A 12,289-nucleotide genomic window follows, 5' to 3' on the forward strand; every position below is an offset into this window, starting at 1 on the left:
ATATATATATATATATATATATATATATATATATATATATATATATATATATATATATATATAAAAGTTTTGTACACCAGGTATCCTATCACCTCTGCTGTGAACAATGCGGACTCTGTAATTGTAGTTGTATTGTCTTTTGAATCCAGTTGCTGCATAAAAACAAAAAAAGTGTGTGCATTTGTGTAGTTTGGTGATCTGGATCTGAGCAATGCAGAGTTCTACCAGCAGGAGGAGCGTCTTGGGCAGCTTCGCAGCAACTACGAGGAGCAGTGTCGGGTTAGACCCTCTACCCGTTATATTATTCTTTTTCACTCTCACTTTCTCACTCTCTATTTTTCTACCTGTGCTATAATGCATTGTTTTATGTGTGATGCAGGAACTGCAGGATCGAATAGATGAGCTGCAGGCTCAGTTGGAGGAGTACCGTGCTATAGGCCGAACTCCACAGACCTCCCTCATGCCATCTTTGTCTGATGAGCTAGACAGCAAAAGCCCTGGGATGGAGTCAGACCAAGGTGTGTGTTTTTATTGACCTGATTTTCTTTTGTTTGTTTGTTTGTTTGTTTTTCCCTCTCTGGTTTCTGTTTCATATACCACTTCTGTGACACTTTTGTTCAGATTCATGTGAATCCCTTAACATTTTATCTATTTTCTGTGGGTATATCCTAAGGTCTAGGCTCTGAAGAAGGGCAGCCCTTTAACATGAGTCTGGAGGCAGAGATGGTGCTCGAGCAGCTTAAAGAACAGCATGTGAGAGAGATGGAGAACATCAGGGCACAGCTAGACTGCACGGTCAGAGTTCAAAATTAGATTAATCATAATGTGACAAAATTGATTGTTGTTAACCTTACAGTAGGTCAATTATTTTTTAGCTCACAGTGCATTCTAAACTTGTTTCTCTCTCTTCTGGTCCTCCTGCAGGAGAATGAGTGGCAGCACAAACTGGAGGAACAAAAGACTTCCCATGAGGAGGAGAGAGGTCTGCTCTCATTACAACACCAGCAGGATTTGCAAGCCCTGAAGAAAGAGGCAGCTGAAGCACTGGAGAGAGCCCATGGCCTGCAGGAGCAGTTGGAGCAGGAAAGACGCAGCATGGAAGTTCTCCACGGCGTTAAACTAGATGAACTACGTGCCCGCCACCAAAAGGAGCTGAGTTCCCTCAACCAGGAGGTGCAGGATGCTAGGAGCCATGCATTACAACTTGAGGAGCAGCTCAAGGAGCTTGAGGAGAGCATAATGAAGGAGAGAGAGGAGCTCCATAAGGCTCATGTAGAAGAGCTTAGCCTTTTAGAACTGCAGCATAAGGAGACTCTAGAGGCCACTGTGAAGGAGGAGAGAGAAACATTGCAGGTTGACAGGGTAGAGGCTGAGAAAAGGCATGCAGAGGAGTGGGAGAGGGAGAAACTGCAACTCAAGCAGATCCATAAGGAGGTGCTGAGGGTCCGGCTAGAGGAGGCACAGCAGAGATCTGAGCAGGAGCTTATGGAGTTGGAGAGGAGGCTCCGGGAAGAGTGGGAAAGGGAGAAGCAGCAGCATGAGGAGAGCAATAAAGCAGCACTGCAGGCAGTACTGGAGGAGGAACTGGTGCGTCTGTTGAAAGAACAAGAGGACAGAGAAAGAAAGCTTACGGAGCAGTGGGATGCAGAACGTATGCTTCTGGAGGAGCAGCACCATGCTCAGCTGCAGCAACAAATACAGCAAGAGAAGGAGCGAGCACAGGCCCAGAAGGAGGAAACGATGTGTAGGAAAATGAAGGAGTGGGAGAGGGAGAAAGCTCAGCTACAGAGGCAGCATGATGAGGTGCTGCAGGTCAGGCTGGAAGAACAGAGAGAGAGACTGCAGGCTGAGCGAGAGGAGCTGGAAAGGAGGTGGCAGGAAGTGCTGGAGGAAGAGCAGAGCAGAATGGTTGAGGCGCACCAGGAAGCCATTCAGGAGCTGAGTGTGAAACACAGTGAGGAGAGGGAGAGACTTGGCTGCATGCTAGAGAAACTTCGTACAGACATTGGACAGGAGAGGTAAGACATGCGTCACCATGCTTGCTCATACGATCGCTGAATTACCCAATTTCTTCGCTTTTAAGTAACATTTGATAATGGTTTGACTTGTATTTTTTGTATGGGATAATTTAAGGATGCTCTGATATGGGATTTGTGGGCTGATGCAGACATCTTTGTTCATTTCCATATCAAATTATGCTGCAATGTAAACATTTACAGCATAAAAATTGAGACGAAACCTACCTGGAATAGCACTGATGAGAGATATTACATTTATTTTTTTTCTTCTTCTTTTCCTTCTTCTTTTAATTATTATTTCATCATATTATTCTTTGTTAAGGTTGCAAGTACTATAAACATGCAGTCATTTTAGAAATTCTGTGATTTTTAATGTAGTAGTTCAGCATCAAGTAAACCTTCTGGTCTTCCTCTTACAATAAAAATGTAATCAGATATTGGTTTGAAATATCTGCCAAATCTAAGCATCCAATGCAGATTTTTTTAAAGCAATAATCTGCCAATAACGATATGACTTCAGTGATATCCATGAGAACAAACCTAATTATTTGAAATATGTAAACTTAAATACTGCTAATCTTATTAATTGGATTGATGTCTCTTCAGTCTTTCTCTCTTCAGTCCCTGTCTCTTCAGTGTTAGATTTATTGTAGTAAGGGTGTAAAATCTTTTTGTATATGGTTATTCAGCTGCTTTGATTTAGAAATTTTACACTTAATTGTAGTCAATTAATAACAATTCAATAAAATTCATGATAATATAGTTCAATAAAGAATTGTCTTCAAGATAAAAAAAAAAATCAAGATATTTTCATTAAAAAATTACTTTTTGTATTTCTCTGTCGAGTAAAAATTTCTCCAGTCACATTTTTGTGTATTTTTAAAAATCGATACCATGACATTAGAAAGGAATACCAAACCAAAAAGGTAAAATTTAATCTAATCATGGTGAGATTTCATAAAGAACTGTAAGGCTAAGGATCTACACTCCTACATAGTAGGCATATGGGCAAGTATTGATGTAATCTGATATTTTGAATTGTTTAACCCTGCTGATTGGTGATGCACAGGAAGGAGTTAGAGATCCACTTCTCCCAACGAATCAAAGAAGTGGAAGCCCGTTTCTCTGGTGACCAGGAAGCGGTGTCTGAGCGGTTTCAGACAGATGTACGAAAGCTAGAGCAGCACTACCAGAGTGAGCTAGCAGCGCTCACCCAGCGTCACGCTGCAGACCATGCACGATGGGACGAGGAGATGGAAGCTTCAGTCCAGGACGCAGAGCAGCAAAGGAGACTTCTGCGAGAAGCTCTACAACTGGAGAGGGAGAACGTCATTCAGGAGTTCACACTGGAGCGAGAGAGGCTTGAACACAGCCATGCAGTAGACATGGAGGCTCTGAGGGAGAAGAACCTGCAGCTGCAGAATGAACTGGAGAACTTTGTTACCTCTGCCCAGACCAAGGAGATTGAGCTAAGTCGTCAGCTCAATGAGCTGCATAACCGGCTGCAAGAGAATCTGGAGACGAAAGACACGTTGTTGGCACATGCTGAATGCAAGGCTGATGAACTAGAGCAACTGCTTAGACAGGCTTCTGATGACTTTCTCCAAGAGAGGGCAGAGCTACAGAATAACCTGTCTAAATTGGAGGGCCGGCATGCAGAAACAATCTCATTGGCTGAGAAACGGCTCCGGGAACAAAGTGATCTGCTGGCAGAGCGAGTGGAACTCAGGGGAAAGATGGAGGAGATGGAGAAAGTCCTCCGCCAGGCAGTGGAAGACTTTCACTATGAACGTCTGGAGCTGCAGGGCATTGTGGCTGCACTGGAAGAGCAGCTACAGGACAGTGTCTCCATGGTAATGAAGAAAGAGGAGCAGAGAACAGTGTTGCTGGCTGAGAGAGACAGGTTAGCACTTAGAGTTCAGCAGATGGAGTCTGAGCTTGGAGAAGCCACCAGAGCGATGATTGTGAGTAAGCAAGTAGTTGAGGAACTCTCTGTGCCTGATCTTCCTAGAGAGGTAGAAATTGAGTTTTTAGCTTTATCTGCAGAAAAATTTGTTGTCAAAGAAGCATGTGAGGATGAGACAGCAGATCATCACTCTGAGGACTTTAGTGTTCTAGGAGAGGATTCACCATCAGCACAAGATGAGGAACTTGAAGGAGAGCTGTCCATGCAGAAAGAGAACACAGGAGAGTTTGAAGATATTCCGGTTGTCAGTGATCACATGCTGATATTATGTAGTGCTGAAGTTCTGAGCTGTTCTGAGGGTGATTTTACAAACGGCTCTGAGAAAATTAAGGAGGGCTGCTTTAGTGATGCCGGTGTAGAGTCAAATGAGCTCAGCAACTTTGATGAGCCTGGTAATTCTAATACTGCAGATGAGGCTGAAGTGGTTTTTGCTATTCACAATTTGCTTGTGTCTAGCACTGAAGAAATTGATGCAAGTATAAAAACTGCAGTAGTATCCAGTGAGATGGTAGAATTTTCCAGAAGTGTAGCTGAGGATAAAGAATGTTTTGAGGTTGAAGAACCAGCCATCGAGTCAGGAGATGCAAGACTATTTGAATCTTATGACGATCACGAGGTAGAAGTTTATAACCGTCCTGGTGATAGACTAGAAGAGGACAAAAACAGCAATGCAAATGCTGACTGGATAGTGGATAACACAGAGGTTAGCACAGTCAGTGTGACTGAACTCAACAGCAGAACGATGTTTAAAGATAGTGTTGAGATGGCTAATGAGTTGGAAGTGACTAGCATAATTTGCAAAACTGAAGAAATGACTGCGGATGATCTTTGTGCAGCCAGAGCTATAAAAGATTGTGCTAATGTTACCACTAGCCTTGATGAAGATGTCATTAATTGTGCAAGTCCTGCATTTATGACTTCTGCTGTTGTAAGTGAAGTATTTAGTAATGTACACGAGATAGGTCACACAGAGGTTGATCAATTGGTAGTTGTAGAGGAAATAGTTGCTCAGTGTACTGATATCACTGGTATCCCAGATCTTGAAGAGAATGTCGATGATTCAGGAATTGCCGCTTTGGAGGAAGATCATGGAAAAGAAAATGAAGCCCATGAGGGTGCAGAGGTTATTAGTGACATAGCAATGGCTGATGATACAGAGGATCCACAAGATGTTGAGGTTGCAGATCAATTTGAGGTCCGCAGTACAGAAACTGAAACCTCCTACCACAAGGATCACAGACAGGATTTTGAACCTATGGATCAGGTAGACCTCAAAGATGACAGCAATGGCACCAAAGCCAAGGACTCGACTGTAGCTCTTGAGAGTAGACCCACACTTAAAAAGGAAGAGGAAGAAGAAACTCCACATGACAAAGACGTGTATGCTAGAGAGATACTGGAGCTGCAGGATATAGCAGTGCAGTTCAAAGACCAAAGCAGCCTGCTGGAGGTTCTGCAGGACCAGTACAGCAATGCTGTGGAGCAAAACCTTTCACTCCAAGAGCAGCTAGCCCAGCTGCAGCAGCACACCAACGAACTAGAGCTGCTGCTTGACCTGAACAGGGGGAAGCTAGAAGAGAGCCATGAGCTCAGGGTGGAGCTAATCACTATGGCAGCCCAGGCTAAAGAACTGGAAATCAAAGAGCTTGAGCTTGCTGAACTTCAAAGGAGCTACGAGGAGTGTGTTTGTGAGAATATGCATTTAGCAGACCGCAACCGGAAGCTGGAGAAGAGGGTGCAGACCCTGGAAAGCAAGATGCACATTGTCCAGGAGTTCCACAAACAACAGACATGCTTGCTGGAAGAGATTGCAAGGATGCGTGAGGAGAATGCAAAGCTGAGTACGGCAGTGCAGGAACTGGAAAAGCAGGATGAGCCTATCCTGGAACTGCAGCAGGATGCTGAATCTTCTGACTCGTCAGATGAATCCTTTTTGGACTTCAGTGCCCAACTGGAGGCGAAGGTCACTGCAATGTCAGAGCTGGAAGACTGCTGCTCAGAGTTTGAGAAACAAAACTTGCGCCTACGCTTGGCTCTTACTCAGCTGCAGGAGAAGTCCTTTAGAATCCACGAGAGGATGCAGGACCATAGGTACCGTAAAATGGCCATCTGTGGTCAGCTGTGCCTGTAGGAGATCCTGCTTTCTCACCTGATGCCTGCTACTACTGCTCCCAGCTGTTCTGTGCTTGTTCCGCTGTGCACCACTCCTGACACAAGTAGTTCCTCTTGCCCACCAACACCCCTTGGATGCTAGGTCTGCATGGCTGGAAAAAGCCAATAGATCTGTATTGCAGCTTCATTAGTCTGTTGTATTACATTATTGTCCAGTCCTCTGTGACCCCCAGACAGGTCAACATTTTGGCTTATCCTAGCTCTCAACACACTTGAACCATACTTCAAGTATTCAGAACTGAGTAACCTGATAGAGGTGTGCTGGGAGCTGGGAAAATGGTGAATGTGAACCGTCTGTGAGAACCATTAGGAAATTCTGCTGTAGTTCAAGTGCTGTATAGTTTTGTGTATGTGTGTATAATGCTGGAACTGTTCTTGCTGTAGCCCACTGCTGTAAGCGCATGTCATACATCTAATTCTTTGTTCATACTGCATGGGATCTCATTGCAGTAACTTTTTCCATTGGCTGAGATCTTTAACTTCACAAAACCTTTTAACTGCAAGACTCTTAACAAAACTTTCTATTTGAATACAAATATCAGAATGTAAGAGCACTCTTAAAGAAGTATTTCACATGCGATCATGCATGAAATTCCACCATGGCTCACAGTGAATAAAAGCAGTTTGGGACCATAAGCATGATTTTATTCATGTTTTACAGCTATGTCTCAGTCTTAACAGCATTAGAATTTTTGTATGAAATATTCCTAGCCTTTCTAGCACTGATACAGATATGTGGTCTCTGTAGGAGTGAAGCAGAGCGACTGGTTGAGGAAAATCTCATTTTGAGGCAAAAGATCTCAGTGCTGAAAGAAGAGGACCTAAGGGAGAACCAGCATGAGCTGTTGTAAGGAGTAGCGACTTTGCTCAACATATGTAGCACAAATGTCTATGGATAAAATCCTGTTAGTTTAAACCACTTATAATAAATCCCTTTGTGTAGACTTCAAGTAGAACACTTCCGGAAGGAGAGGAATGCTGCTCAGAAGGTGGCAGATGGTCTGAAGAGACAGGTGAGTGTGCAGAAATAGGGGCTGGTTCTCCATTGTAGTCTGACTTTTATGTTTTTATCTTCATAGAAGTGAAGTGTGAATGATTCCATGCAGTTACACTCCTATACTCTTTCTGTTCAGATTTCAGAGCTGCGTCGTCATGGGCAGCAATTGGAGGAGGAGAACAATGCTTTGTCACAGCAGAATGTGAAACATGCGCTCAGTGTTGACACCCTTCAGCATACACTTGAGGAGGTGTTTCGCCAACATGGCAGTGGTTCATCCAATGAGAGGAAAGAGGTGAGGGCTAAGAGGTTAAAGATTACGTTGTTAGGGCTGGGTGGGAAGAAACCAACACCTTTATTTGCATTACACTGTTTAGATGCACACCAGTGGTTCAGTATGCAAGTCTAAGAATAAGACATGGTTTGGTGGTCATGGACTAAGGTCTTAGTTAGCCTAAGCTTAGCCCAGTTAAAACATGTAGCCCAAGATGCTGTTGGATGTGTAAACTATGAATTTACTTTCTGACTAATTGTAATATTCAAGTATCCTTATTTCTGCTTTCTTAGCCACACGTTTAACATGTCTTCACCAACGTGTTCACCATGCACTTTTCCAGTGAGAGAAGAGGAAAGAAACACGTTAAACATTTTGACATTAGATATTTAAACAGACGGAGAAAACAGGAACGCATATTTTTAAACAGTAGGAAGCTTATTTGTAGGTAAACTTGGATGCCAATAAAGGGGGTTTTTCACCTAATGACTAAACAGACTATAAATTGGGACGAAAAAAGGAAATGTCTTGGTTCAGTCCAGTTTCTTAGACTTACTAAGAACGTAGTCCAACTATTGCATGCAAATGTTGTTAACAGGGAGTCACATTCTAAGGCATATTAAAGCAGTAAACATGAAATATAGAAAATAAGATTGAAGACAATAAGAGTGCTGAAAATTAAATGAATACTACAAAGTAAGATTTGGTTTTGCCTTTTAGCCTTATTTTAATTTTCCTCCTTGTGTTCCTTAAATGCACCTTGGACCCCAGCTGGGGAATGATGAGGATTTGGTGGTACCTATTAACAGAACAGAGAAGTTGGATGAGGAGAAGGAGCTACTGAGAGCAGAACTCAACCGCTGTGTGGAAAAGGTACAGTTATTTTAGGCCTTCCATGTAAATGTAGATGTTGGACTTCTCATGTAAATGTAGATGTTGGACCTCTTTAGTGTTTGGATCTGTGTGTTTTTTGTGTAGATGACTCGGCTTCGTTCAGTAGAAACCCAGCTTGCTCAACTCTTGAATGAGAGACAGACCGCAGACAAACACAACCAGGCTCTACGTGCACAGCTAATAAAGGCTCAGGAGAAGGTAAATATAAAAAACGCCCATTGTTTTCTGTATCATTTTATCCAAATTTCCTATAGCACTGTTGAAGTGTGTGCTGAAAAAGCTTTGCTGTCATCTGCCTCTCTTTCAGGTACAGGCACTGGACTCTACACTGCAGGGGCTGGCTCAGCAAAATGCCCGGCTCAAATCCGACCTGCGTATCACACAGCAGGAGCGAGATGCTCTGAAACAGGAAGTGATATCACTGCACAAACAGCTGCAGAATGCCAATGAGAAGGTAGTGTAACCTCAAATTGAGTTGTGTTCTGCACTCTCTATACACGTTTAATTTTCCTGCCTTGTGTAGTGTAGAATTTTATATACTGTTATGTAAGTGTATAATATTATATACTATTGATTTGGAAATATGCCATAGCAGGAATTGATATCTTCATTTGTAGGAAACCTTGATGTTTCTGCTCAGATATGTTAGTTGGGAATGTTTGCTCGTACTATTCTAGTCTCTTGTGGCAAGTTTTCTTGGTACAACTCGTTAAAGTTTTGGTGCTGGACAACAGCAAAATCTGCCCCTAATAAGGGTACACCTCCTCTAAAACACATCACTAGATTCTTCCAGTCCATGCTGCTTCAACTTCCGGAGTACAATTAACAATGAAAGCCATGTTCTGCGACAACCTCCAAAGAGTCCAGCTTGACTCCTACGACAGAGCCAGCCTTCCTAATAAGTTTATTGATTTTATTCCAAGCAGTTTTGTTAATGCTGCTGCCCCAGCACACAACAGCATAGAACAGAGCACTCGCTACAACAGACTGGTAGAATGTCCAAAGGAGCTTCGTGCACACACAAAGACCTCAGCCTCCTTAGGAAGACAAGACCGCTTTGGCCTCTCTTGTACACTGACCTCTCTGTGTTACAGCTCCAGTCCAGCTTGTTGTCCAAGTGCACACACAGATATTTGTATATCCTGACCACATCAACACCATCAATCGTGACAGCTGACAAGGCAGGTTTGGACTTCCTGAAGTCCAACACCATCTTCTTAGTCTTACTGATGTTTAGCTGCAGCTGGTTTAGCTTACACCTGTCAACAACGTTCTTCACCAGCTTCCTGTATTCCTCCACCTGCCCATTCCTTGTGCACCCTACAATGGCCGTGTCATCCGAGAATTTCTGCAGATGACACGACTCTGTGTTGTACCTGAAGTCAGAAGTGTACAGGTTAAACAGGAATGGAGCTAACACAGTCCCCTGGGGTGCCCCAACACTGCACACAGCCTTGTCTGAGATGCAGCCTTGCAGTCGCACATACTGAGGTTGTCCAGTCAGATCGTCCAGTCCATTGTCCATGAGATGATGGATTCATCCCTGCATCAGCTGTAGTTTTTCCCCTAACAGCACAGGCTGTATGGTGTTGAATACACTGGAGAAATTGAAGAACATGATCCTCAGTGCTGCCTGATGTGTCCAGGTGAGAGTACGTTCTGTCCATCAGGTAGATAACTGCATCATCCACTCCAATGTCATCCTGGTATGCAAACTGCAGGGGTCAAGAGCTGTTTTGATGAGCTAGCATCATCCTTTCAAGTGTCTTCATTAAGTGGGATGTCAGTGCAACTGGTCGATAATCATTCAGTCCTCTCTGTTGCCTTTTCTTGGGAACAGGAACCACTCAAGATGTTTTGCAAATAACTGGGACTCTCTTCAGGCTGCAGCTCAGATTGAAGATGTGCTGCTCCACATGTAGTTTCAGCACCCTGGGTTCACTGCTGCTTTGCTCTGCTTGAGTTTTTTTCAGTTCAACCTAAACCTGATTAGCAGTGAAATGTAACATCACTGCGCATTCCAGTTTTGGGAAGAGGGTGAGCGGTGTCCATTGCAGAGAGCAATTGCTGATGGTCACAGGTGTCTGTGTGGCTGTGGTGGAGGAAGGTGAGGCTATAGATGGCCCGTGGTTTTGTTGTGTAGGAGTGTTAATCTGCGTAGGAGACGGACACAATGGAGCAGAAGAGGAGCTGTTGTCAAACCGCACAAAGAACTGGTTCATCTCATTTGCCCATTCATGCTTTCCCTCTGCTGGAATAGGGCTGCGTTGGTTGAAGCCAGTGATGTCTTTTAAGGCCTCTCCAGACATAAGTGTTATTCAGCTCTAGTTTGTTTTCCAGCACTTGTACTCCTCTTTGGCCTTCTTAATTGAGGTTTTAAGCTCCTTTTGTACCCACTTGAGTTCCTTCCTATCTCCTACCATGAATGCTTTTTTTCTTCTGGTTCAACGGAGACTTTAAGTCACTGGTGACCCAGGGTTTGTTGTTTGGAAAGCATCAGACAGCCCTGGAGGGTACAATAGAGTCCACACAGAAATGTATGTAGTCATCGATGCATGATGTTACTGCATCAATGTCCTCACCTTGTGGTGAAGGTGGGATGTACACAGTACACAGAATAGCATGGGAGAACTCGCGTGGGAGATAACAGACGCATAGCTACAAGAATGTCCGGCTTACGGATTACTTCTTTAACCATGATGTGAGCGGGATTACACAATCTGTTGTTCACGAACACAGCCAGCCCTCCTCCCTTCTTCGCATCAGTTTACTTGTGGTCTCTGTCCACCCTCACAGTAGTAAAGCTGTTGAGCTGAACATGAGTCAGGTAAACACGGGCTCAGCCATGACTCGGTGAAGCACAGAATGCTGCATTCCTGGTTGTGTTCGTGTTAGAGCAGCCAGTTTGTCCATTTTGTTGGCCAATTATGTTCCCCATAATTATTGAAGGAAGATTTGGTTTGTGTCTAGGCTTCTTTTCCCGATTTTTCTCTCCCGCTCTGCAGCCCCGGTAAGGATGTCTCAGCTCCGCTGGAATCACCGGCCGCTGCGATGTAAACAAAGCCGCCGGCTTCTGCAGCGCAATCAGCTGATTCCTCATGTAGACAAACCGAGGGTGCGCGGTGCAGTTGCATTCCGAAAGTTCTGTTAAATTATCCATTGATAAGTCAATAAAGGTATAAAAAGTTGTAAAGAAAAGTTGTGTAACTGTGTTAGACCTTGCCTTACTTTCCAGAAAAGAGAGTGGGTAAAAAGATGCTATTTACAAAAAAATGGAAGAGGCAGACACTGAGCTACTGGAACAGGCAGCCACCTCAAGCGGTGCTGGAAGGAACATTTTGTAACATTATTTAGTCTTGCTGTTGTCCTCCGCAGTGTCGGCTGGTGGAGATGTCTATATCGAGTGTCCCAGGTGGTTCACAGCAGGGGAAACGTGTGTGGACGGAGCTTTCTGGACTGATGGAGGCAGAGTTGACTTTGCTGCGTGAAGAAAATCAGAGGCTTCAGCGTGAGATCAACGATGCACGACTAGAAATGAACTCTGCACGGGAGAAGGTCTGAGAGACATGCTTTGATGCACAAAGCCAATTTGTTGCAGTTGTAATTTGTCAATATATTAATTATTATTGATGCTGCTCAGGGTCGTCAGTTAGAGGCACTGGTGTTGAGTGTGAAACAGCAGAAACAGCAGAACCAGGCAAGTCTGTCTAAATCAGCAGAGCAAGAGAGATCAGCGCTTAAGCGAGAGATAGAGGCTCTGCACACACAGCTACACAACAAGGTAATGTGCCACATATATATATATATATATATATATATATATATATATATATATATATATATATATATATATATATATATATATATATATATATATATATATATAAAAACACTGTATGCACAGAAATTATACAAAATGTATACTTTGCAGTCCTACTGTAAAACCTTTTTAGTGGAGGAGCATATCT

The 12,289-nt window shown here is 43.5% G+C and overlaps 1 protein-coding gene across 3 annotated transcripts in view; it reads left to right on the forward strand.

The window, feature by feature from the left end:
* Window positions 1–12,289, forward strand: part of nin (ninein (GSK3B interacting protein)) — a 37,083-nt gene that overhangs the window by 18,003 nt on the left and 6,791 nt on the right. For all 3 annotated transcript variants that reach the window (XM_017696614.2, XM_017696613.2, XM_017696615.2), the window contains exons 13-25: window positions 190–279; window positions 380–518; window positions 674–795; window positions 925–2,018; window positions 3,088–6,075; window positions 6,905–7,003; window positions 7,100–7,169; window positions 7,290–7,448; window positions 8,199–8,300; window positions 8,406–8,519; window positions 8,629–8,775; window positions 11,697–11,876; window positions 11,962–12,102. In XM_017696614.2, coding sequence (XP_017552103.1) covers window positions 190–279; window positions 380–518; window positions 674–795; window positions 925–2,018; window positions 3,088–6,075; window positions 6,905–7,003; window positions 7,100–7,169; window positions 7,290–7,448; window positions 8,199–8,300; window positions 8,406–8,519; window positions 8,629–8,775; window positions 11,697–11,876; window positions 11,962–12,102 — 5,445 coding nt within the window. The remainder of the gene's footprint in view (window positions 1–189; window positions 280–379; window positions 519–673; window positions 796–924; window positions 2,019–3,087; window positions 6,076–6,904; window positions 7,004–7,099; window positions 7,170–7,289; window positions 7,449–8,198; window positions 8,301–8,405; window positions 8,520–8,628; window positions 8,776–11,696; window positions 11,877–11,961; window positions 12,103–12,289) is intronic.

This window comes from Pygocentrus nattereri, chromosome 5, assembly GCF_015220715.1.
Source record: "Pygocentrus nattereri isolate fPygNat1 chromosome 5, fPygNat1.pri, whole genome shotgun sequence".
NCBI classification, from domain to species: domain Eukaryota; kingdom Metazoa; phylum Chordata; class Actinopteri; order Characiformes; family Serrasalmidae; genus Pygocentrus; species Pygocentrus nattereri.